Source organism: Trichosurus vulpecula, chromosome 3, assembly GCF_011100635.1.
Source record: "Trichosurus vulpecula isolate mTriVul1 chromosome 3, mTriVul1.pri, whole genome shotgun sequence".
NCBI lineage: Eukaryota > Metazoa > Chordata > Mammalia > Diprotodontia > Phalangeridae > Trichosurus > Trichosurus vulpecula.
The window spans coordinates 114,111,772-114,139,087 of NC_050575.1; the positions used below are offsets into that span (position 1 = coordinate 114,111,772).

A 27,316-nucleotide genomic window follows, 5' to 3' on the forward strand; every position below is an offset into this window, starting at 1 on the left:
CCTTAAAAAGAAAGGGGAACAAAACAATTTCAGGAACAGAAATGTTCATAAAGTATATATACTTCTGAGGAAATATAAAAATGGCAAATGATTATATAGAATTAGGAAAAAACAGTTTTAATTATAACTATAATTAATTATATAATTCAAAATGGAAACAAGAAGATAGATATTCTTTAGATGCACAGGAGAAAATGAAATGCATTGGCTTCCAACAATTTAATATTAAAACAAATTCTGCAGATGTTGAACTTCAGAATTTTACTTAACATGTAATTTCAGGCTCCCAGGCTGTGTTTTTTTGGTCCCAATGATTACACAAATGTGTAATCAAAAGCTGTAGACTACTACAATCCACTTGTGGTAGTGGTCATTAGCATAAAAAAACAATGGATTAGTAGGGTGACTGAGTTAACAAAAGATACCACACGAAAATGTAAAGGTTCCTCTGGTTATGAACAAATCTCTTAGTAATTCTCAGGAAAAGGGAATTCTATATATATTATGCTTATCCATTCTCTTTTAAAATGATTGTTCATATTGTGCCAACATCACAGTGATTCTTAGTATTCCTGGAATGAGGGCGCCTGCTTTCCAATCACCACAGTGAGCCACTCCCAACTTTGGATAAAAAGCAATTTAGAGCTCCATCTCCACCAAACAACAGGTGTTTCTAGAACCACCTGGCTGAGACAGCAGAATGTATTGGGAAAGAAAACAATGACTAACAATGTTCACTCAGTTACTTTTTCCTCTGGCAGAGATCAAGAAGTTTTTCCAAGTCACTAAATCATCAGCTGACCTAAAATCATCTTTTGTTTTTTGCCCTTAATGTCTACTTCTAGACACTTAAATGTCCTAAGATTACCAAATGGATGGGTTCTCATGCAAGGGTACAAAATTCCACTGTGATTCTGGGGATTATGCCTACATTATATATTATAACAAAGTCTGATATTCTTTACTCAGAAATTAAACTCAAGACACCATAGTCAACATTGCTCCTAACCAAAATAGTGAAGTGTGGAAGAGCCAGGAAAAAATCCTCCTCTTCAAACGATGTTCATTTTGTAAACAAGTTTCAGGAAGAATAATAGACATCAAATTTCTGATGGCATCCCATTTCTCTATGATAAGACAGTGGGAGAAGAAAATAGGATCGTTGATATCCTGAGTTGGGCTCTAATTTAATAAAACAAACAACACCCCCCCCCCAAAATAATGTAGGTCTTCCTAGGGTAAGTACTAGTAATTTTCCACAAACTGAAACCTAAATTAGTAGGCCCTCATTAAAACTACCTGAGCGGAAAGAAAGAAACAAATTTGAAACTCTTTTCATCAATGATGTATATTATTTTCAATGCTTTCTTTAATAGGCATTTTTTTTCCACTTGGTTGCTAGAACAGTCTGTCTGCCTTATGCAGAGATGTGGTCATATCACTCCTCTGTTCAAAGTGCCTCCTGTTGCCCACCAAGTAAAGTTCAAATTCCTTTGCCTGGCATTCAAAGCCTTCCACAACCTGGCACCAGACTCTCTCTTATTTTATATATATTCCACCCACCAGTCCAAATAGTCTCTTCCTAATCCCAGAAAACATTTTGTTTACTTTTATATTTGCTCATGCCAGTCACTATGCCTGAAATGCTCTCTCCTCTTCTACGCTTATTGAATTTCTACCCACTTCTCAAAGCCCAATTCAAACACCACATCCATCATAAAATCTCCACTTCTATGTTCATGAACTCTGATATTCCCTTATATGTTGCAACTTCACCTGTCCCTATGCCCTGGTCACCATGATTTCCAGTCCTTCCACCTTCAGTTCTTTCCCAGGCCATCACTCTGCAGTGGTTACATTCTCCTCCCTTCCCTATCTTCATCCCCTGGGTGAACCTGTTCAACTCTACACTGTTGTCTTCTCTAGAACCCCTTTCTGCCTTACTGTATTAGTTATCTTGCCTTGCAAAGTCTCAATCTTGCATTACTTTCATTAAAGGCTTTGCCCTCACTCCAAGTCATACTTGTGAAGAATGATGGAGAAAAATCACAAAACTGTGCTGATTGAGTTCACTGGAAATTTGTTAAACAATCTCAACTGAGCCTTCACTGTAGCAAGGCAGTTCTCCCTCATTCACCCATTTTCCCCACTCACCACAGCAGTCCTTCAAAATTTTTCAACCCTCCTCAAACCGCTTACAACTAATTTTCTGCTCTCAGCTGAGCACTTCATAACTAAGGTCCATTGCCAGGAGCTCTCCCTTCTTTCCTTCTTCCTCATGTCACATCATCGAGCTGCCTTCTGCCACGATGTCCTTCACCCTTGTCTCTTTGCCAAGACTCACACCTCTACACTCATAAGTGATCCCTTTCTATCCTATCTTCTCCAGAAGACTGTTCCTTCTATCATCCTCACTCTTTCACTTATCTTCAATCTCTCCCTATAGACTACTTCCCTAACATCTATAAACATGTCTGTATTTCCTCCATCCTCAAAAAAAATCTCACTTGATCCACCCATCTCCCCCTAACTACTGTCCCATTGCTTTCTTCTGTTTTGTGGCTTAACCCCTTGAGAAAGATATCTATAATTGAAGCCTCCACTCCTTTTCTTCTCACTCTCTTAATTCTTCATAATCTGGCTTCTGACCTCATCATTCAGCTAAAAAAGCTCTTTCCAAAGTTACCAAGCAGTCTCCAAATTAACAAATCTAATGGCCTCTTTTGATGGGCTCATCCTTCTTGAGCCTTTGTCACACTCAATCACCATTTTCTTTATACTCATTCCTCTCTAGATTTCTGTGACAATATTCTGGCTCTCCTCCTATCTGTGTGACTCTTCTTCCTCAGTCTTCTTTGCTGGATCTTTATGCAGGTCACACCAGCTAAAAGGGAGTAACCCCCCTTTAGCTCTATCCTCTTCTCTCCTCTCTTCTCTGTCTATACTATTTCACTTGGTAAACTCACCAGCTCCCTTAGATTCAATTATCAACTCCACAGAGATGATTCTCTTGTCTATTTATCCAGCTCCAATATCTCTCCTAATCTCCAGACTCTGCCTACTGGACATCTCAGATTGGATGTCCTAAAGACACGATCCAATTTAACAGGTCCAAAACTCCAAAACTTACACAAACATCATCTTTCCTTCTCAAGCCCTCTCCTCTTTCTAACTTCCCTATTAATGCTGAGGTCACCATCATCCCTCCAGTCACCAAGATTCATAAACTAGGCATCATCCTTGACTCTTCACTCTCTTGCCACTACCTCCCATATCCAATATGTTGCCAAATCCCATTGATTTTACATCTGTAACTTTTCTTGAATATTCTCCCTCCTCTCCTCTGATACTGATCCTCCCACAGGCCCCCCTCAACTCATGACTAGACTACTACAAAAGCCTGCTGGCTGGTCTCCTCAACTCAAGATTCTCAGCTGTGAAACTGATCTTCCTAAATTTCTAAAGGGCATACATATCTAACTGTCACAAATCCCCACTTACTAAATTCCAGGGGGATCCCCCTATCACCTCCAGGATCAAATATAAAATCCTTTGTTTGGCAAAGTCCTTTTTAACCTTTTCAGTTCCCTTACATTTTACTCACCACCTTTCCTCCTCCCTGAGTGCTCTGTGATCCAGTGACATGGGCCTCCTTACTGACTCTAGAAGAAGAAACCCTTATCTCCTGACTATTTTCACTGGCTGGCCCTCATGTTTGGAATTCTCTCCCCACCTACTCTCTGTCTCCTGACTTCCCTCAAGACAGCTAAAATTCCAAGTTCTATAGGAAGTCTTTACCCATATCCCTTAATGCTAGTGCTAATCTCCAATTTTTCTTATATATCTCTTGTTCGCATACAGTTGTTGTCATGTTGTCTCCTCCATTAGTATGTGAGCTCCCTGAGAGCAGGGACTGTCTTTTGCCTTTCTTTGTATCCCCAGTGCTTAGCACTGCATGTGGCATATATTAAGCATCTGTTTAAGAAAGGCTTGTTAACTTGAACTGACCTAATACCACCTCCCCAAATGGACCCCTTAAAGGCACTGTGTTTTGCATCTCTCTAATGTCTTTATACCATAATGTATATTAGTTACTTGTGTTGTGGTTTATCCTTTTCTCAGGTAGTAGGCTCCAGGAAGGCAGAGGCTATATCTTATCTCAACTTTTTATCTCCCTAGCACCTACCCAGTATCCTATTCACAGCATTTCCATGAACTCTTAGAAGTAAGCCCATTCTTGATAAAAAACCTTTCGCCCCCAAATTCTTCTCATTTATTCAAAGTGGCATCATAAAGGGAGGCAGGGTTGAGCATAGTATCCTGTGTAGAGGGCATACATCTGGCATCTTGGAGACCAAGATTACAAAAGAAAAAAAAAGCACAAGGCAATGATACAATTTGGGAAAGAGCCAAATGTATCACAAGAATGGAAGTCATAAAACAAAGCAAAAAGTTACGATGTGAAAGGGCCTAGAAAGTCAGTTCACATTGTAAGAATTACTTCTGAACTATCACACCGTGGAAAAAAAAAGAAAGAGAGAAAGAGAACAGACAATGATTAGGGCAATAAAGTACAGTTATTATGCAGGGAGCATAGCAACATATAGGCAAATTAGTTATGTTGTCTTCTTGGACAAAGACCATCATTATTGGGGAACCAAGAAGAATGTGTCTCAGGGTCCTGAGAAAGCAGATAAACTAAATTACTGTCTGTTCCTATTACTGTTAATGCCTCACAGAATTATGCAGTGGTTAAAATAAAATAAACAGGAATTTGTGGGCTGGCCTGGTAGCTGGATCCCCCACCCATGGACTAAACTCTAAAAAGTTGAAAAACTAACTCTACTCGCCTTCACATTACCATTCTCATTTTAAAGGTGTCCAGGATCCAGCTGCCCTCCTGAATGACTGCTCTAATGTCAGGCTCCTCATTCTTCAGAGCCTTATTACCCTAGCAAAATTCTCGAAATCAGTGCTATACAGGTTTACTTGCTGTTCCTCAAACACAGCATTCCATCTCCCATCGCTGAGACTTTGCACTGGCTGTCTCCCATGCTTAGAATACTTGTGAGCACTCTCAGTGCTGTCTGTCTGTCTGTCTCCCTCCCTCCTCACTTTTATCTTAGTTTTCCTGGCTTTCAATGTTCTGCTCAAATCTCACCTTCTGCAGGAGCCCTTTCCCAGTTCCTCCCGGTTGCTAGCTTCTTCCTCTCAGATATTGCCTTCCATCAAATTTACCTATTATAGTTGAGGGCACCTCATCCTCCTATCACCCAGGCCTGAAATTTAGGTGCTGTACCCCATGCCTAGGATGTTCTCCCTCTTCCTCTCCATTTCCTGGCTTCTCCAAGAAGTATTTCCAGGGTCCCCTCAAGACTAGCACCTGCCCCTCTGAGGCACCTCCTTTTTACCTTCTATATTATCCTGTAAATAGAATATTAGAATGTGAGCTCCTTGGATGGGAATGATAAAGACTATCATGGTTCGTTGTCTTCTCATTGCTTGTTGACTGACTGAAATATTCCTTTCCTATGGAACTCAAGCCTCGTTTCCTTAAGAAACAACATGGTGAAAAGAACATAAGACATTGTGTCCAGAGACTCAATTCCTATACTCAACACTGTAGGACCCTGGGCAAATACTTTAGCCTCTATTTCCTCACCTGTAAAATGGGGATAATAATACTTTCAGGACTGATGTGAGGAAAACACTATATAAAGCTGAAAGCCCTACTGACCACATAACCAAACCCAGCGCTTTTTTCGTCTCTCAACATCTTTTCCATTCACTTAAGTCCTTGCTTTTCCAGATCACTATAATCACCATCACCACAACCACTACCATTCTCATCTCAAAGCCCTACCTCCGTACCCCAAAAAGAACACTATTTTGCTCCCCCCTCACGAAGTCAGTACCACCACCCCTCTCCTCAGAACCCTTTCGCCTCCAGGCGTCAGCACCAGAACCACCAAGACCCCTCCTCAGGGACAAGTCCCGCCCCCCCCCCCCCCCCCCGCCCGCAACAACAGCTTTACCACCATTCTCTCTTCTCTTCTCATCCAGAAGCTGCAGCACCATCACTTTCCCCAGGACGCCCCCCCCCCCAACATCACTAGTCATGCCCAGCCTCCTGCCCTTAGGTCCCCCTAATACTAGACACCATTAGTAGCAGAACCTCTCTCCCTTCCCTCCCCATCCATCCAGCAGTAGGACCCTCACTGTCCTTCCCCAGGAACCGCCCCCATACCCATTAGCACTCTCCCCACCTTTCCCATCCTTAGGTCCCCCCAACACCAGGCACCCTCCCTCCCTCTCCGTATCTTCGTCCCCAGCCCCATCGCTCCTAATCTTGTTGCAGCAGCAGCAGCAGCAACATCCGCCCCCCCGCCCCGTCTCCCCAGAACCCCTCACACCATCCTTGGCATCCCCCTTCCCGCCCTTAGGTCCTCCTCCTAGCAGACATTCTCAGGAGCAGCACCACCTCGTCCCTCCTCCTCCTGGGTCCCTTGCTCCCTCCAGGCCTCCTTCCCTCTCGGCCCCCTCCTCTGCCCTCCCGGGCGGCGTCCGCAGCAGCAGGAGCAGCCCGGTCCCTTCCGTCCCGCCCCCCTCAGGCCTCAGGCCCCGGCCCCCCGTACCTGCTCCCTCGTCCCCGCTGGGAGACGAGGTGGCCGAGAGCCCATCACCCCAAGCCCTCGGGAGAGCCATGCCCCGGGGCCCCGGCTCCTCCCTGCACCCGTGGTGGTGCCAGGGCCGGGGGAATGGTGGCGGCGGCGGCTTCAGCGGAGCCTCTGCCGCTCGCCTCGGCCCGTCAGCTCCTCCGCGAGCACCGCCCCTGCCACGTCACCGCGACCTCGCGCCGCCTGCACGTGACCGGCCCCGCCCCCACCCACGTGATCGCGCCGGCAACTAAACAAATAAATAAATAATGAACGAGGTGGGAAAAGTTAATGAATAAGAGAACACACGCCCCCTGGGGGTCGCCATGACAACCGCTCGGGCTCCTGGTCTTTTAGGGAAGGGCTAGAGTTGACCCAGGGTGCACCGCGGCAGAGAGGCGGAGGCTTTGGACCAGACCAGCCAGGACTTACCCATCCCTGTCCGTAGTATCCGAAAGGGTAGGGGCTGGGCTTGAAGGCTAGACTCATAAATCCTTTCGACAGATGTGGAAACTGAGGCCCAAAGAGGCAAAGGGACATTTCGTTTCCTGGCCCCTACCCCAGAACTCCTTCCATCTCATCACAAAGCTTTGGGAACACAGACAGTCCCCCTCCGAGGGGGTACTTTTTTGAGCGCAGGAGTCCTGGACTGGGAATAGAGGTGTCCTGCTTCTGCTGTTTACTAGTTGTGTGACTTTGTGCATACTCTCTGGGCCTCAGTTTCCTCTCTTGGAAAATGAGGAGTCTCTTTAGGTCTCTTCTTAGTCCATTTGAAATTTTATCTAACCCATCCTCCTCCTCCCTTTACGGGCTGGGGAGAGGGCGGGGAGGGGTGGGGAATGGGGACTCCAGGTCTGCTAGGTCACAGTCAAGGACTCTCCACCGTCAAACTGCTTCCCAGTGGTAGTGTTGGTACTGCTTTGGCCTTGGATCACCCACTCCACTCTGGAATCTCCTCATTTGGAAACTGAGTCAGAATCTCAGAATTGGGGGAGACCACAGATACAATGTCTGCAACTTGTGTTACTTTGGGAAAGTGATTTCCTCTATGGGTCTCAATTTTATTTCTGAGGATCCTTCCAGTTCTAAAGCTATCATGATCATGTGATCTAATCCAGCCCCTTCAATTGTACTAAGGGACCGAGTGACTTGCTCAAGATCACACAGCACATCCTACATTTCCCCAATTTCTGTTCCTAGCAATGAACAAGGCATGCTCAGTAATGTCACAGCCAACTAGGGGAATTTCATCCAGGAATTTCCTACTCCCTTCAGTCTGGACAGAATCCTTCTCTGCTCCAATAGAAATTTGTACATGCACAAGGGGTGCACGTAGCCCAGGACAGACAGGTTGTCGGTAAGCTCTAGCTAGCTACTGCTAGCCTTGGCCAGGACACTAAGAATGAAGCAAGGGCTGGAGTTAGAGAGGGGGCATTAGGCTTCGAATGATAAAGCCTCTGAGCTGGAAGAAATCTCTTAGGCTACTTGATCTTACTTCCCACCACACACAAGAATCCCTTCTCTTTCTCCCTGACAGTTCATCCAACTTCCTCTACTTGGACAGTTACAGTGACAAGGAGTTTCATTCCTCATAGGTTCATTCCATTCCATTGTGGTTAGGCAGTTTCTCCTTATTTCAAACAGAAATTCTCTCTGCATCCAACCCCATTGCTTCTAATTTTGTCATCTGGTGTCAAATTAATCTCCCTTCCGCATGACAGTCTTTCATGTTATGCCCCCTCCTAAGCAATTTCTTAAATATTCCCATTTCTTTTTTAATGATATTTTATTTTTCCCAAGTACATGTAAAAAAAATTTTTAACATTTGGTTTTAAATTTTGAGTTCCAAGTTCCCTCCCTCCTTCTTTCTACTCCTCTCTCTTTGAGACGGTAAGCAATTTGAAATAGGTTATACATGTGCAATCATCCAAAACAAAATATGCCCATTTCTGTCAACCCATCCTTACGTGGCATTGCCTTCTCATCATGTTCACTGCTATCTCTGTACCTCAGAGAAATCAGTAGGTCATAAACTATGACACCCAGAGCTGGACACATTAGACATCAGATTAGTTTTGACCAGGGCAGAAAACAGTGATAATATAATACAATAAAAATCCACTTCTAGAAAGAACTGAGAGATAGTACCAACCCTCTCTTGAGGGGAGGTAACATAATTCAATGGAAAGAATACTAGATGTGGAACCCAAAACCATATGATTCTACATTGTAATATTCTGTTTCTAATTTCTTTTCCAGTTCTAACATTCTATATTCCAGCTCTGACAGTCTGTGTTCTAAGTCTCTTCCAACTCTGCTATAATGTTCTAGATAGAGCTAGGCTAATTTTATTTTTATGTTCTTTAATGCTGGGAGTCACGTGCTTAATGTGAACAAAAAGATTTAAGTCCTGGTTATAAAATAGTCTCTTCCTATCCGTGTGGACAGAAAACTTCCTTTGGACCTTCTGGACTTTCCTTTGAAATTGCTGGTTCCCTCATGGCCAGCAGCATACTCTAGTGCCAGTAAGTCTTTCAGAAAGGTGCTATAAATCTGCCAGGTGGGGGTGCTGTGTGAAAAGATACAAAGATCTCAATAACAAAAGGCTGACTAGTTCAAACTGAGTCAAATCAAAATGTACAATAAAACCCTGGAGTTCATGAACCCCAGTGGCCCTTTTGCAGTATATTCAGAGAAGGGAGATTAGGAAATGCTGTGGAAAGAGCCTTGGATTAGGAAACAGAAAATTTCAAACTGTAGTCCCTGTTCTGCCACTGACCCATTATATGACTGGCCCACCATGAGTGAGTGTCAAAGTCAGGACTTGAACACTGGTTTTAAAATGATAATATAAATAGCTAGCTATAAAGAATAGCTCCCATTCCTCTAATGCTTTATAGTTTGCAAAGTGCTTGACTTACACTATTGAATTTGGTTCTCATCATACCCCTATGAGGTAGTTAGTGAAGGTACCTCCATTTTACAAATGAAGAAACTGAGGCTCAGAGGGGATGGGATTTACCAAGGTCACAAAGCTATGAAGTTGTAGAGCAGAGATTGGACAGTTACCCAGGTTTTCTGTTCATCATACCAGTGCTTGTTCCCTTTTACCCCATTTCCGTTCTAAGAATTATTTCAATACACCAAAGTTGGTCCCCTTTTGCCACACTATTTATGATAGCCGCACATATTTATACAAACAACCATGATTTGCAAGACCAGATCAGAAAATAGCATACCAAGTCTCTTTTAAAGAGAAGTCATCAAAACTGTGTCAGAGGAAGGTGATGCAACAGTGGAACAATTTCAGAAATATCAAATCCCTCAGGAAAGCATTCCATGAAATCAGTGTTAGCTCTCTCCTCTACTAGTTCTCTCTGGGGAAGATGTCTTGTGTGGCACAGTGGAAAAAGCAATGAATTTTAAGTCTCAACACTAGGGGTCCAGGTTCACCTCTACTATTTACCAGCTGGGGGGACCCTGGGTAAATTCTTTGACCTTTCTTAGCTTCAATATCTTTTGTAAAAAAGAGGACCCACAAATCTAGGTGGCTACCAAGGTCCCTTCCAGGGCTCTAACACAGGCTTCTGTCTGTCTGTCTGCCTGTCGGTCTGTTTTTCCACACATCCAATCTCTTACGATGATATAATCGCTAAGAGTTCCTTCCAGTCTTCATTCTGGTCCCAGCTCTACCACTTACAAGTTGCTGTCCTCCTTCGCCTCTCTGAGCCTCACCTGTCTGTAAGATGAACACCTATCTGACCTCTCAGGACTTTTGAGAATATCAGACAAGTTAACATCTGTGAAGCGATTCATAAATTGTAAAGCCCCATGCAAATGTAAAATAGTATTTATTATGTGGTTACATTGGAGAGATATTGTGGCATAGTGGTAAGACCTGGAGCCAAGAGAGACACGGTTTTGAGTTTTCGCTCTGATAGTTAGAATTTGGGTAACCTTGGGCAAATCACTTTAATCTCTCAACCTCAGTTTCCTCATCTGTAAAATGGAGATGACAATACTTGTACTACTAATTCATAGGGTTGCTCTGGGGAAAGAACTTTTTTGCAAATCTGAAAGCACTATACAAATTTGCATATTATTATGATGCAAGTGTTTTGTAAGTATTGAAGCACAACAATTTGAGTTATCATCTGTAGCAATATTTCTTCCTAATAGGAAATAACTCCCAAATGGGTGATCCAAGAGTGATCGGACAGATCTAGAAAGAACTGAATATATTTGGGCAAATATTTAAAATAACTGAATCGAAATTAAAAGGGAGCTAGGTTGGTAGGCAGGAACCCCAGGAATGCATGGGGCACTTGTTCAGTCATTCAATTATGTCCAACACTTTGTGACCCCTTGTGGGGTTTTCTTGGCAAAGATACATGAGTGGTTTGTCATTTCCTTCTCCAGTGGATTAAGGCAAACAGGTGAAGGTTCACACAGCTAGTATCTGAGGCTGGATTTGAATTCAGGTCTTCCTAACTCCAGGCTCAAATGCTCTACTCACTGAGCCACCCAGCTGCCTCACAGAACACTTTGTTGTTTTTTAAAAACAACAAACACTAGTTGTTTTTTAGTCATGTCCGACTCTTCACAACTCGTTGGGATTTTCTTGGCAAAGATACTAGAGCTGTTTGCTATTTCCTTCTCCAGCTCATTCTACAGAAGTGGAAACTGAGGAAACAGGGTTAAGCAGCTCATACAGGGTCACACAGCTAATAAGTGTCAGAGGCCGAATTTGAATTCAGATGAGTCTTCTTGACTCTGGGCCCAGCGCTCTACTTTGCCAACTAGCTGCCCTTAAGGGACACTTACTCAACTATAAAAACTAGAAAGTGAGGATACATTGAGTTCTGTAGGGTTGAATACAGAATCCAAAACTATCTTGTAACACCTGTATTTGCTCAACATGGGAAGTAGCCTTGGTTCCAAGATCATGGTAAAAAGTGTTTGGGAGTTCTTTCAGGTTTGAATGGAACAGCCTACCTGGGATTTACAAGTAGCTTGGGCAAATTCATTGCTAGAGGTACTCCTGCTTAGACTCTGCTTTTAAAGGCTACCCATTAGAATCACTGGACAAAAAAGGGAACGGTTGTACAAGTGTAAGGTTGGGGAAAATATGGCTAGATTCATACTGTAGCATGTTATAACCAGAAGAGTTTAGATAACATAAAACAGAGTTGGAAGGGAATGTATGACACATAAATTTTGACTTGGGAAGGACCTTAGAGAACATCTAATCTGACCTCCTCATGGAAAAATGTGATCAGAGAGCAAGGGCCCGCCTGATATTTATAGAAAGCTGATGGCAAAGCTAGGACTAAAATGACCCAGGTGTCCAGATGCTCTTTCCACCAGTTACTTGTTGCAGTAACATTAAATTTTTCAAGAGAGGCTCAGGGAGTTAACCACAATTGATAACAAAGAAGCCAACGAGAAATTCTATTTTAATTGAATTTAACAAGCATTTGTTAAGTGCTTATTATATGTGCAAAGATTTGTTAGGTGCTGATTGAGAGCAAGATTGAAAACAAAAAATTCCCAAATCATCCACAAATCATAGCCTTTATGCCATTTTAAAATAACCATAATCAAGACTGCTAGTATATTTAGTTTTCTATATTTATTCTGTCAATCTTTACAGACCCCACCATACTAATCTACCTTTCTAGGTCCCAGTTTTCTTCATCTTTAAGATGGGGGTAAATAATCCATGCCTACACACTAGATCTACACTCAAAAGCCAACTTTTAATTAAAAAAATAAAAAAAAACCCGTAAGGTTTTAACTATGGGACTCTATAATAAACTTCAAAGAAGTACATTTGATAGGCATTTATTCAAAGGGAAGGACAGGTGAAAATAGTTAAATTGGATACATTATGGTTGATACACAGGCAATGCCAGGGGCTGGGGACCGAAGGATGGCAGGCAGCCAAAACTGGAACTCAGGAGCTCTGGCTTCTTTAATATAGGAATAACAACAGTACCCTGTCGTGACTCTGGTGTACTTGATTCTCACCACGACCCCACTGAGGATTTCATCATGGAGGGTAAGGAACAGGCACAGAAAGGGACTTGGCTGAGATCTAGAATATTCCCTAGCACCCCATCCTCTATACTGCTACCAAAATAATCTTCCTAAAGCACAGTTATGACCACATCACGCCACTGCTTTAAAAACATCAGTGACGTCTTGCCCATAAGACATAAATCTGGATCCTTAACCTTTCTGTCTCCCCTTCAAGAATTCTCTTCAAGACAAACTAGATTACTAGTTCTTTCCTAAACTTGATACTTGACACCTCTAGCCTATACCATGCTTGTAATGCACTGGCTCATCTCTCCTTCACAGGATCCTTCCATTCCTACAAGTCTTCCCAGACTCTCTTCAGTAGTTAATACTATCTTCTCAGTTTTCCATGTACTGTTATTTGTACACCTGTTTTTCACCAGATAAAATGTAATCTTGATAGCAGGGATTGCTTCATTGGTGTTTTTGTATCCCCAGTACCTAGCACAGTATATAGAAAGCCACTGGAGTTTGTTGAATTAAAACATAGTTAAAGGGCTGTTATGTACCAAGTATTTTGCTTCTAGTTGGGGAAATACAAGACCTTATCTAGCAGAGCTAAGGCGACTCTAGTAACACAGATCAGAATTAGAAGGGATGTTAATGGCACCTACACAGTTAGGCTAGATCTGGAAGGGCATTCAGAGATAAGACAAGGTCACTGCTCCTAAAAAAGGCTCACAAGGACTTTGAAGAAACTTAAAAGTATCAGTGTAATCCTGGAAATTTAGATAGGACCAAGACCATCAAGACTCTTTTAGTCTTCTTGCCTCCTCTCACGGTTCCACATGCCTATTTGATGTTCTTCACCTGCTGAATTCCTGTATTTTTTTTTTGAGGGGGGAAGGCAGGGCAATTGGGGTGGACTTGCCCAAGGTCACACAGCTAGTATATCAAGTGTCTGAGGCTGGATTTGAACTTAGGTCCTCCTGACTCCAGGGCCAGTGCTCCACTCACTGCGCCACCTAGCTGCTCCCCCCGCCCCCATACATCCTTTAAAGGAGATCTTCACTTCTTACTGTTAAAAAAAAAACAAAACCCTTTCCCTTCAGGCTTCACAAGTCACTTTGAATAGTTCCACTCTAATAATTTTGAAATATGGATCTGTTGTTGGCTAAATCCTGTATATTAAGAGTTCCATGAAGGCAGAGACCACTTTTAATTTCCCCCAAAGCTTGGCAGTGTTTTGCACACAACTAATGCTTAAGAAATGCTTAATTAATTGTATGACCATGATCAAATAAACGTCTATGTAAATACCTGGAAAAAAAAGATTCTACAAGTGGTTTTACAAGCATCGATGACTTTTCCTCTCTCCAGTCACTTAATATGAACTCAAATGCATTTAACCAAAAATGAATTTCCATCAATAATACCAACTATATTCCAATAGGTATGATTTCCAGCACTGCATTGCAAAAGTGAGGACCCAGTTTTATTAATGAAATCCAAAAAATGTTAGCGGTGGAAACCTCCTATATCTAGTCCACTTCTCATTTTTACAGAGGCTCATAATCCATAGGGAAAGTGATCTTCCCCATGTCACACAGTAAGGAACAGTCAGGACTTAAGCTGTTTAGTGCTTTTTTCCAAAACATCAGAGACCGGATAAATTCTGAATTGTTTTTTGAGCACCTGTTATGCACATAGCTTAATGCTAAGCTTCTAATGGAGTCACTCACAAACATGAAGTACCACAATTTTTTAGGACTAATAAGTATGTAAAAGTATTCAAAGCCTTGAATGCTTAATTCAAATATGGCTGGGGATCTAAATCACTTACTGTATCCTTAAGCTTTTTCTGGGCAATCTCTCTAAACATTTCCTATTTAAGCACTGATACAACAGCATGTGTGAATTCCAGGGAGAAGTTCAAAGATAAAGTAATAAAGATATGGAAACCAGTATCCCAGAGCCTCACAGCTCCCATCCCAGGTTCCATCAGTATCAATTTAATTTCTTTCCTTCACTACTGAACAAAACTTTTTAGAATCTTAGACTGCCAGTCATAAGGAACAATTAAACACAGAATGTCAGTTGGAAGGAGCCTTTAAAAATCTCTTGTTCTTACATTAGAAGAAATTGAGGCCTGGAAGGGAAAAGTGATGTTAGCCCAAGGTCTTAGTAGCAGAGCTGGGACTAGAACCCAAGTTTTCTGCAATCTCAGTCTAGTATGGTGACCCAAAACACCACCTCTCAAATCCAGTGCACTTTCTCTGCATGCGAAGTCGGATAGAGAAAAGTGTATTTATTTACTCAGGCTCCAAGGACATTTCATTTGTTTAAATGTTTTTATTAAAAAAAAAAATTAAAGACCTCCATGGCACAACTTCTTCCCAGCACAGTTAGGTTTTTAGTTAGATCAATTACAATACAATTACAACCAAGAGTTTTTTTTTTCCTGACTTAACTAAAAAAGGGGGTGAGGGGGTGCACTTCAAACAAGGTTAAAAAAATATGCTTTTTAAAAACCTTTAGAAGTAGTTGCCAACAGAACTTTCACATATTGGCATCCAATTTCCTGCTATCGAATGCAATGCAGAGACGCAGGGAGTGCTGAGAAATGTGCTCCAATACAAGGTGTACAGATGAGGTAATTTACAACACAGAAGTTGTTACTCTGCAAACCCTTGCCCACCTGCCCACCCACCCACCCCAGCCTCTTGTGTTAAACTCTCTTTCCTCTTTCCAGATTCATGCATGTGCAGTGGCTCTAAAGTAGCAATTTTTTTTTGCTTATTTATTTTTGTAAAAAAACAAAAAACAAAAAACAAAAAACAAAAAACAAACCCATGGGTGGCATTCCTTCCAGGCTTGTTTCAATTCCTTGTAAGGCTGATGGGTGTTAGAACCTCCAGCTATTTGTAGCTGCCCTCATCAACCTCAGCTACAACTACATTTTCTGAACTAGGAGGAAATGAATATTGACAACTCTCCCTCCCCTTTTGAAAAAGAAAAGAGTTCCTTAGAAAGAGTCCTGTTTAAATCACAATTCAGTGCAAAACCTAATCTTGAGTTGCATCCCTGGCACAACGGTTGGTGCCATCTGTTCCTGCACAAAGTCAACACGGTAGCTTTCACATCATTTTAGGGCCTAAATAGGTAAAAGTATAATAAATATTTACTCCAAGTGGTCATGGGGAATAAAAGTACACTGATGTGCATTAAGAATTTCTCCCCGTCAGCTCTCCGTTGGCTTCATATAGTGAGATAAAAAGGAGGCCACGATTTTCTCCTTTTAAACCCTATTGCGCCTCCAAGCTCAAGTACTCACTACTTACTACCACTACTATGCCTCAGTACATTCACTGAAGCAAAAATGGGTTATAAAGTTAGACAAGTTTATTAAATAGAACAACCCAAGCAACTGCTCACATACAACACTCAAGTGAGAGGCTTGTGGAACCAGTGAAGGTCAGGGAAAACAGATTTTAGGGCTTGAGAAGGGATTGGCAAAGAATTCCTGACCCTGAAAAAAGCAGCTACTGCAATGGGATAAGGGGAGAAAATCCAGAGCTGATGCTTTGTCGTTGTGCTTAAAAAACTAGGCTTCTCCAATGGTGCACCCAATAAAGTTTGGTGGCTAGGTTATAGCGGAGAGTACACGTACACACACACGTACATACACGCGCGCACGCACACACACCCCCACGCACCCTTTTCCCACCCCAAATCCTGGCATGGCTGAGACACAAAAGGAGTTTTATGGCAAAGGATCCTTATTCCCCAACATTTTGGCTTGATGTTTCTAGAAGGCTTCTCTGCACTGCCCAGGATGACAAATCATTCAAAGTGGGTGACAGAATGGAAGAGGTTGCTTCCCCCAATCCATAGAGGGCTGACTGCAGGCCCCTTCAGTGTAAAGTGACACACCCATCCAGCAAGACCTTTACACAGGGACTTAAATCTAACCTTGATAAATAAAACCAAACGTTTATTTACACCAAAGAATTCCAACACTGGATCTTTCACATAGGAAGGACAAAGTAGTATATATATATACACACAGCAAGGAATGTGGAGCAGGGCTGAAATAAGGGTGTTTTGTCGTTGTCAACGGTTAATATTGTTCCACAACTACGGATCTACTGCTTCACTTTCATTTAGGGAGACTCTGCTTTGCTCCTGCCCCTCAGTATACATTTATGAGTCTGAGGTCACAGGTGTTCTCACTGGATGGCACGTGAGGGAAAAGGGGCAAATGGGGGGAAAAGAAGCCTCAAAATGTTACTTGGTGTGGTCTGATGTCCCATCAGCTCTAGCTCTTTAATAGCCACTAGCATGAAATTGGTATAAACAACGTTTTGGGTTTTTTGTTGTTGTTTTTTTTAAAAAAGGTAAGAGGTTATACCCAGTAACAAATTTAATGCAAAATTGCAAGTAAAAAAATCTGGGAAGGTTTCTCCTTGTCTCCCCCACCCTCACCTGCTATGTGAAAAAAGATCTTACCTACAGTACAGTCAACTCTACTAGGGCACCTTGACTGGAAGGGGAATAAAGGAAGAAGACTGGGGAGGGAGGCGGGAAGAAGGGAGGGCAAGTGTTTAATTTTCAAACTAAAATTACATGCAAGTGAGCTGAATTTAGGGTTAGGTCAGTAAGACATGATTCATATTGAGTGGAGGTTTTTAGGACCTGTGTGCACTTTGGGTAAACTTTCACCATCTAAGTGACTGTGTTCCACTGGTTGGGCCAGTGTACCCTACTGGATTCCAGCTCCTCTGGAACTGAGTGTTAAAGTGACCAATATATTACTGTGAAGAATTGGGCCCTCTTCCTCTTCCTCCTTCCCCTTCCTTCCTGCTTCCCTGGAAAAGCTGTATTTTGGTAATCTCTGGAGAAGAGCACAAAGACAACAGACCTCCCAAGGTGTGGACTGGTGGAGGAGTAATGGTGGGAACTGGAAGAGATTTCCAGTTAAATGCAACAGCCAGGAAAAGGGTTGGTTCATCATTGTTCTTGAGATGAAAAGTTGGGAGTGGGGTTGGGTTGGGGGGGGAATCGTCCGTGAAATATTCCATCTGCAGGTAATTTGTCAGGGAATCCCCTGAGTTACGAAAAGTTCGAGTAAAAAAAAAAGAAAAAAAGAAAAAAATCAGCCTATAATAATTTTTTATAATGACTGAACTACTATAAATCCACAAGCAACTGTTCAGACACGGCGCCTCCGAAGTGTTCCATCCCCTCCCCTGCCAGGCACAACTGCATCAAAGGGAGAGATGGAGAGTGGAACCCCCTCCCCCGCCCGGCTCTGCTCAGGCATCAGGAGACAGAGGCCGTCATTACTGCTGAGCGCCTGCGGTAGCTGGAACTGGCATCCCCAGGGGGTTGGCAGCAGCAATCACTGGCGAGCCTGCTAGAGGTCCAAGTGGTGAAGGGGTTGGCACTGAAGTAATCCCTAAAACCAAATAATAGAGAATAAGTTAGGGAGGGTGACCAGATGGAAGCTTCCATCACTGGGTGGGCATGGAACCTTTCTTCCAAAGCTTGAGACACTCATGAAAACTGCTTCAAGTGACCATGTTTTGGAAACTCTTAATTTAAAGTGAAATTTGGTAATCTGATTCTGTTTTACCTCCCCTCACCTCTATCTAATCAGTATATCTGAAATTATGAGGTCCTCCCAATCAAATAATTTCTAAATATGGGCCTTACTGGTTTCTCTTTTCTTTGGTGTTTGACCACACAGCCTCTTTGAATAAAGAGGCTCCTATAGAATGCCACGTTGTGCTAGATTCAAATACAGTTTGAAGTCTGGCTCTAGCCCTGCCAGAAGATGTTTGTATCCTCACTTCCTGTATTTTACCTGACCCAGTCTAACTCAACTTTGTTTTTACTTCTACTATCCCCAAATCCCACTAGAACGTAACCTTTTTTTTTTTGGTCGTGAGATGACACCATGCCTTGCCTGGAACCATTTCTCTAATTTCTCTTAATGGGACACAAAGCCAATAAGTGAGCTGTCAAAGGTTTTTACAAGCATTTAAGAGAAAGTGAATAAATAAAACCTTATGAAAAGTCAAGTTAGATGGTACACAACTCTCATGTTAATGACTAATACGAATACAACAGAGTAAGATAGTTTCTGCTCCTGATTTACTAGCATTTGGCCTTGGCTCTAAGCAAGTCTGTTGTTCTTCCCCTACAGCAGAAGGATAAGCAAGACTAGCCAACGGAATAAATAAGACGGATAATAAATTCCAGGTGGGATTGAGATCTTGGTAGGTTTGTCCTTTTACTGAATAGAATGAGTGGCCATCCAACCCCAATCCCAAGTATATGCATTAATAAATACTAACATTCCTAAGATCAGTGGCTATGACTTCCTTTGAATAATCTTGTCCTACCTTTTAGGAAGGTTCTTCCACCCATTCAGCTAAGGAGTTAGCAACATTGAGCAATGAAGATGATGTTTAATCATCAGGCTCATTCTCAATGTCTGCTCCCTCCTAGGAATTACAGAGCCCAAAGAGGGCAACAATATCCAGTGGATTAAAAATACCACCATCTCTCTTCCCCTTTCCCTGCTAAATTTTCTATTTCTGTTTCAAAGTCATATAATTTTCTCTACCCTATATGAGTGAACTGAAGCCTCTGGTAATTAATTACTTCTTTCCAAAGATGATTTGCAGGAATCATTTGTTGATGTTAATAACAGCATCCAGAAAGGGGAAGGATATAAAAATCCACCACTCTCTTCCCTAAGATTAACTCCAGAAGAACTGACCTGACATCATGTTGGCAGTGCTGACAGGAGTGCTGCCACTTGGCATGTTCGATGTGCCCATCCGAGCCTGGTCCTTCACAATTGGGTCTATGAAGGAGATAATGTGTTTAGGTTCTGTTTTGTTTGAATACATTCTGGGGATTTAATATATGAAGTAGCAAACTGGTTCTTTATAGTTCCAGAAAAAGAAGAACTATATCTTGCTGCTGAAAGCTGTAAGGAGGCAAATTCTGGCTCAATACAAGTTTAACAATCAAGACTATCCCAAAATAGACACATACTCCCCCTTGCTGGGGGTGTTCAAATAGAGACTTATCACTTATCAGGGACGTTCTAATTTGGATTATGATATCTGAGATTGAGATTTTATGACCTTTAAGTGACTAATCCTTCAAAAAAAACTTAATGGTTTGTTTTTACATCATTCTCATTTCTAAATACATCCCTCCTCTTACCTCTCCTATTTAGCAAGTCTTCTCTTTTTAAGGAGAAAAAAAAAGCAGTTCAGCTAACCAAATCAATCGTGGGCTAAAAGTTTATACAATATTCCACTCACATGCAGAGACCCCAACCTCTGCAAAAAGGGAAAGAAAGGCATTTTCCCAATTCCCAAGTTCAAGTTCAGTCACAGCAGCGTTTAGACTCATTTTGTCGATGCTGTTGCTCTTTCTGTTTATATGGGGCATATACGTGGCACAGTGGGACAGAGCACTGCACTTGGGAGTCTGGAAGATTCAAGCTTGAGTCCTGCCTTGGACACCTGGGCAAGCCACATAACTGCTACCTGACTCAGTTTCCTCATATATAATATGGAGATAATAACTACCTGCTTCACAGGATTAAATGTAAGGATAAAATGAGAATGTCTGTAAAGCAATGAATGTCAAAGAACAGACAAAGAATGTCTGTTGCAAACCTTAAAGAGCTATACAGATTTTAACTATTATTATTATTGCATTCTTGTGATCATTTGATATATTATGTATGGACATATTTATATATGGCAGCCTGGTGTAACTTAGGACTTAGAGTTAAGGACCAAGTTTGAATTCTGCTTCAGGAGTTTACTAGCTGTGTGATCTTGGACAAGTCATTTAAATCAGTTTCCTTACCTGGAAAATGAAGGTAACAACAGTAGGACCCTCACAGAGTTGTTTTGAGGACTGAATGAGGTAACATATAAAGTGCTTTGTAAATCTTAAAATGATATATAAATACTAGCTATTTATTGTTCTCAAGGTTCTATTTTTCAAGTAACTTACTTGTATGATGAAATTTGGAGACACCTTGAATCAGATACAAGTAAAACAAAAGGAAAAAGTCTTCCCTCATTGCTAAACTGTATTCTTAAATCACAAGGTAAGATTAATTTATGACCAAGCAGGTCTTTATAGGCTTCAATAAAGTAAACATCATTCCTTTTGGCTAGAATAGTATTTCAAAACACCTACTACTATAGTAACTGACAACTGCTAAATATCTTACATGAACAAAGATAAAGTTAGTTTTACCATAATCTAAGGATGCAGGTGTCTAGGGCATGGCGCAACTTAGGCCAAGGTTACGTATTTGATGCCTTTTTGAGGCCAGGTATCTTTGTAAGAAATGAGACAATTAAAAAAAAAAGGATTTGAAATTGGAAGTGTGTATGTAGTTCAGCAGAGACATCACTATACAACTTTTGGTATGATAATTCCAAAGAAGCTATAACTTGCAGAACCTGACAAATTAGATTGCTGGATGTTATAGAATGTTAAGAGCTGAAGAACTAGCTCTTAGGAGTACAGAAAGGTATAACTAGAAGGGACCTTAGAAATCATCTGATATAATTCCTTCATTTTAGAGAGAAAAACTGAGACCCGGAGAAAGATAAGCGCTTTTGGAAGCCTTAAAAGTGCCACATAAATGTCAGCTACTAGTATTACTGTTGCCTAAGGCTATAAGGTAAGGTAATAGCAGAGCCGGGTCTTTTGATTCACATTCACTCCACAGATTGCTTCACTCAGTGCAAGTAATCATCCTCCTCATATATTATGGCACAATTAAAAAATACAACTTAATGCGATTTGTAATTTTTGATATATCCTACTTCTCATAGACTCATAGAAATTTAGAGCTGGAAGGATTCTTTATCATCTAGTTCTTCTTATCTAACAATGATTCTAGAGAGGAAAATGAAGTCTAGGGGAGCACAAATGACTTGCAAAGGTCACAAAGCTCATGAGTGGCAGAGCCCGTACTAGAGAAAGCTTAGTGAACCTGATTCCTGGTTCAATGATCTTCATTTACACTGTGCCAAACCACCTTTATCATTACAGTCTCATGAGAGGAACAATAAATGTAATGCTACTAGCTTACTCTGAACTTGCCTAACCAGTGATTGGACTGCCAAACAGAAGTATCACCCACAAGGACTTTGTTGTTAGGATGGCAGGAGTCACAGGATCAAGAGGGAAAAGAATTTAGGAGGTTTTGCTCACAGAAATAAGGGTGTTCCATGGCCTCTCTTGCCGTGAGCCGTGACTGGTGATCATATCGCAGCAGTTTGTCCAAGAAATCAAGGGCTTCTGGACTGACCAGGTGCTGGTTTTCACTGTGAACAAAACGCTCCCACCGCTTACGGGAGTGCCTGCAGAGCAAGGAAGTTAAGACAACAATTAGACGAGTACAACTGTTGGTGAGAGGTTTCACTTCTCCTTAGAGAGCCGGGAGCGGAGCCTAGGGCAAACTCATCAAAATCAGCAACAGTTGCTATTGGACTCCAAGGACACTTTTTACTCCATTCCTGCCACTTGGTGGCAACAAAACAAATAGAAAATAGGAAGCACTTGCTGTTGGGGGAAGAAAAACTGACATACATTTCTGAAATCAACACTAATCAAGTCACTTCAGGGGCTCACATGCTGCTACGTAGATAGGGGACTCTGTGAAATCTGCCCTTTTCTCTCCTCCTTCTGTCAACACTGAACTTCAGCAATGTCTATTTATCTCTTGCCCAATGAGTGCCTAGCTCCAAAAGAATCTTTTATTTTAATAAGTGATTGTGAGATACTCCTATGTAGTCCCTAGTGATCAGGAACCAATTTCCTGTATGCAGGGTACAGAGTTGTGATTCAAAGCATGTAGCTTCTCTTCCCTTCTTCCCAGACAGTTGTCTATTTTGAAGAAGCAGGTTAAGTGAAGATGAGAACGTGACAGAATTTACTGAGCTTTTAATACAGATTTCATTCACTGAAAACGAAACCAGACAAGGGACATTAGAACTAGAAGGGGCCTTAAGGATCACCTAGTCCAACCCACTTATTTTAGAGAGGAAGAACCTGGAACTCAATAGAAATTATTTGCTCAAGGTCAAATAAAGAAGAAGTGATAGTGCCATGCCCAGAACCAAGGGTCCTTTTATTCCTAGTCCAGTGCTCTTTCCACTCCATGCTGCTCCCTTTCCAAATATAACACTAGTCACTTGAGGGTTGAAAAACCGCCATTTAGCCCCAACCACACTTTTAAAAATAGGTTTCCTGTATGTAGTATGCTGTAGTACTGGAGCAATGAAGGCAACTAGAACCTAACTCTCCCTCCTTAGTCTGTAATGGTTAAGTTTTCCTTCTGAGAGAAAAAAAAGCCAACCCTCCTTACCCCAACCCAACAATGTCTTTCCTTTTCTAACTTACCTGCCCAGGATATCATTGAAACGTGGATCTAGTTCAATGTTGTACTTGTCGATATAGTCATATAAGTCTTCTGTCCCCAGCACTTTTGCTATCCTTACCAACTAAGTTAAATTCACAAAAAAACAAAACAAACAAAACACAACATAAGCATGTACATAAAAACTAATCAACTGTAAAAGGATTACCAATTAAATCAGCTTTCTAAAACCAATGGAGCTACCTACATTTTTTAAAGAGGTGGTAGAAAAAGGCAGACTTTCATGTTGACCTGTAAACAACAGCTAGCCATGGTATTTGGTAGGCAGACTAAACATGGTGCCAATCCTTTTTTATATATATCTATATATACACACTTTTAGGAACACTTGAAAAATAGCTGCTATGGTCAAAAGTGAAAGGAAAAATCCTAGGATCAGTAACTGATCCTTTCATGAGTAAAGACTGCCATAGAACAACTTTGATCAAACTGGTGAAAATATCAGCATTCAAAGGACTAAATTATTCTTGAGATCTGTGGGTGTATTCAGTCAGTTACACATCTTTTTGATGATTCCAGATTTTTATCATTGATGGTGGCTCTCACTTTTTACTCCAGTAGACTTATGAATGATAATCTACTTTTATAGAGTCAGGAGGTCCCAAATATTCCCTTAAGGCAAAGTGGTTAGGCCCTACTCACATACTCTTTCATATGTGCTAATTTTTTAAAAAAAGTTATTTTGTTGAAAATTTCAAGGGTCAGATAAGCTACATTTGTGATGCTTAAGATGTGAGGTGCACACCTCTATTTTATAGGTAAGAAAATGAGTCTACAGAGGCAATGAGATAAATTATTCAAGATCACATAACCAGTTAGTGACAAAACCAGGATTAGAACCCAAGTTTTTTGAATACTCAATCCAGTACTATTTTTTCACTACACATATCACTTATACTAGCTGTGAGACTCTGAGCAAGTCTATTTGTAAAATGAGGATTCTAAGAATGCTCAATTTGAAGTCAGAGGAGCTATATTATTTGGACTTTGGACAAGTCATTATATTTCTCATAGTAATTAACCTTTTAATACTCAACATAAAATTTGCAAAAATGTTTGATGAGAAAATCCTAGCTGTGAGGCTTGCAAATTTCAGTTCAAGAAATTATATTTTCCTGATGGCAAATATATGTCATAGCTTATCACCTGATCATAATTGTCATGTCCATGGAAAAATGGCTCCTTCCGGAAGATCATGCTTGCCAACATACAACCCAAGCTCCACATATCCAAACTGTAATCATACATCTGCACAAAAGAACAGAGAATATAGAAATCCTTTGGCACTGTTCATAATTAACTTGATCCAATCTTCAACAAGGCTCCTAGGGTTGTGCATTAAGTTTTGCTTAGAATTTATTAAGCATTTGATAAATCTAAAATATTAGCTGACCATAATTTAATATGGAGGAATGGCACTGAATTACAAAACACAAAGTTAGGAAAACAACAAAGTACTGCGTATGTAGCCTAATCTAAAGATCTACATGTATGATACCTACATTTCTAATTCAGATTTGGCAGGTACTATTGATTTAGTTACAATATCTTATATTATTCTCATAAGTTTAGGACCAAATACAAGCACATTCTTTTCATCTGGTTCTTCATGTCCACTCATGTCCACTCTGTCCACTGAAGTTAGAAGAATTTCATATGTGGAATGGGTCAAACTAGGGATATCTACCACAAAGAAGAGATGAAGTACTGGAAAGAATGTTGGCCTGGGAGTGAGGAGAACTTGGTTTTAGTTCCAGCTTTATTATGTCAGTTTTGAGATCTAGGAAAAGCTACTTTGAGTCTCAAGTTTCCACATTCACAGAAGAGGGAGTGTTTGACTTGATATTTAAGGTCTCTTCCAGTTCTAAAATTTTATTATCCTGACTTATTGGGAGATGAAAGATGCATTCAAGCATATGAAGAATTGCCACAGCGAAGAGTATGGTTAGATTTGTTCCTCGTGGATTTGGAGATGACAAGTAGGACCAAAGGGTAGAAGCAACAAGTAGGCAAATTATGACTCAATATAACGAAGAACTTTCAAACAATTTGAGTTGTCTGACATTGGGACAGGGTGTCTTATAAAAATGCGTCTTCAATCACTAGAAAGTCAGAGTATTCAGAACTAGAAGGACCCTCAAAGAGCCTGAAGTCAGTCAAAAAACATTTATTAAGCGCTTAACATGTGCTAGATACTGTGCTAAGTGATGGGGATACAAAGAAAGGTAAAAGACAATCCCTTCTTTAAGAAGCTCACAGCCTAATGGGGGAGACAATATACAAACCACCATGTACAAATAAGCTGTATGCAGGAAAAATCGGAAACAAACCATAGAAAGAAGGCACTAGTATTAAGGTGGATAGGAAAAAGTTTCTGTAGAATTGGGATTTTAGTTGGGACTTGAGGCAAGCCAAGAGAGGAAGTAGGGTTGGGAAGGGAGAGCTTTCTGGGCCTGGGGGACAGTGAGTGAAAATGCCTGGAGTCAGGAGATAGAATGTCTCATTCTAGAATCACTGAGGAGGCAAATATCACCGAATCACAGAGTAAGAGCTAAGAAGACTGAAAACAAGAGGCAGGAAATGAGAGGTTAGGTTATGAAGGGCTCTGAACACCAAAGAGGTTTTTATATTTGAGGCTGAAAATGAGAGGGAGTCACTAGAATTTATTTGTTGGGGTGGGATGTGTTGTGTGCATGTGACATGATCAGACCTGTGTATTAAGAAGATCACTGTGACAGCTAAGTGGAGTACGGACTGGAGTGGGGGGGGAGGGTTTGGGGGGGAAGACTTGGTGTAAAGAGGCCAACCAGCAGGCTACTGCAATAGTCTAGGCATGAGGTGGTGAGTCTTCATCAGGGTAGTGGCAGGGTCATAGGAGAGAAGTTGTTTTGAGAGATGTTAATAAGGTAAATTAACCAGTCTTAGCAACAGCTTGGATATGGAGAGTGAGAGTGAGTTGAGAATGACAGGTAGGTTGCAAGCCTGAGTGACTGGGACAATGGTGGTACCCTTGACATTATTACGGAAGTGAAGAATGGAGGGTTTGGAGAAAAATGAGTTCAGTTTTAGACATACAGAGTTTAAGGTATCTACTAGACACCCAGTTCTAGATAGGTAGTTGGAGATGTAGTAAGGTTAGCCTAGATGAGTATATCTGGTAAGTACATTTGAGAATCATCAGCACAGAGATGATGACCAAATCCATGGTAACTGATGAGATCATCAACTGAAATAGTATAAAGGAAGAAGAGAAGACCTAGAACAGAGCCCTGGGGAACACTCAGAGTTAACAGGCATGACGTGAACAAAGATACAGCAAAGGACATTGAGAAGGAGCAGTCAGGTAGGAGAACCAGGAAAAGTGGTATGAAAAAAACCTAGAGGGAAGAGAGAATCAAGGTAAAGAGGATGATCAAAATGTCAAAGATTACAGAGAAGAAGAAAAGGACTGAGAAAAGGTTATCAGATTAGGCAGTTAAAGTACTACTGCTAACTTTGGAGAGAGCAGTTTTGGTGAAATGATGAGGCTGAAAGCCAAGCTGTAGAGAGCTGAATGAGAGGACAGGCAGTGGAGGCTCTTTTCAAGTTTAGCCACAAGAGGAAGAAGAGATATGGGATAATCAGGAAGAATGGATGGGATTAAGGAGTGAAGAGAGTGGATATATTTGTAGGAAGTATGGAAGCAGCTAGTAAATAGGGAGAGACTGAGGTTAAGAGAGAGTGGTAATGAGAAAGAATCAGCTGGAGAAGAGAGGATAGAATGGGATACATGTTAGAGAGGTTTGCCTTAGCAAGGAGAAGGGCTACATCACGTGAGATGGCGTAGAGTAGACAGAGGTGGTGGAAGGCTTCTGAGTGATGTGAGATGAGGAGAAGCTCTTAATGAATAGTGTCTCTCTTTTTTTCTTCAGTAAAACATGAGACAAGGTTCTCAGTTGAGAGAATGGGAGGAGGGGGAGCCATGGGAGGTTTGAAAAAGTTTGAAGAGTTGCTGTGGTGAGTAAAGGAAAAAGAACTGTCTTGCAGAAATGAAGACACAGTTGAGGCTGTATAACATAAGTTTGTAATAGAACCAGTCGGTATGGTTTCATGATTTTCTAGTTTCATTCAGCAGCACACACGTAACAGTGAAGGATGATGAGAG

General features: G+C 41.3%; 2 protein-coding genes across 3 annotated transcripts in view; both read right to left on the bottom strand.

Moving 5' to 3' along the window:
- The window catches only part of TBC1D20 (TBC1 domain family member 20), a 39,824-nt gene extending 32,960 nt beyond the window's left edge, over nt 1-6,864 (bottom strand). Inside the window, exon 1 of the mRNA XM_036748654.1 lies at nt 6,636-6,864. Coding sequence (XP_036604549.1) covers nt 6,636-6,705 — 70 coding nt within the window. The 5' untranslated portion in view covers nt 6,706-6,864. The remainder of the gene's footprint in view (nt 1-6,635) is intronic.
- A 9,781-nt stretch (nt 6,865-16,645) lies between these two features.
- The window catches only part of CSNK2A1 (casein kinase 2 alpha 1), a 56,791-nt gene continuing 46,120 nt past the window's right edge, over nt 16,646-27,316 (bottom strand). For both annotated transcript variants that reach the window (XM_036749097.1, XM_036749098.1), the window contains 5 exons: nt 24,319-24,420; nt 23,136-23,236; nt 21,945-22,093; nt 19,465-19,551; nt 16,646-18,135 (listed from right to left, as the gene is read on the bottom strand). In XM_036749097.1, coding sequence (XP_036604992.1) covers nt 18,020-18,135; nt 19,465-19,551; nt 21,945-22,093; nt 23,136-23,236; nt 24,319-24,420 — 555 coding nt within the window. In that variant the 3' untranslated portion in view covers nt 16,646-18,019. The remainder of the gene's footprint in view (nt 18,136-19,464; nt 19,552-21,944; nt 22,094-23,135; nt 23,237-24,318; nt 24,421-27,316) is intronic.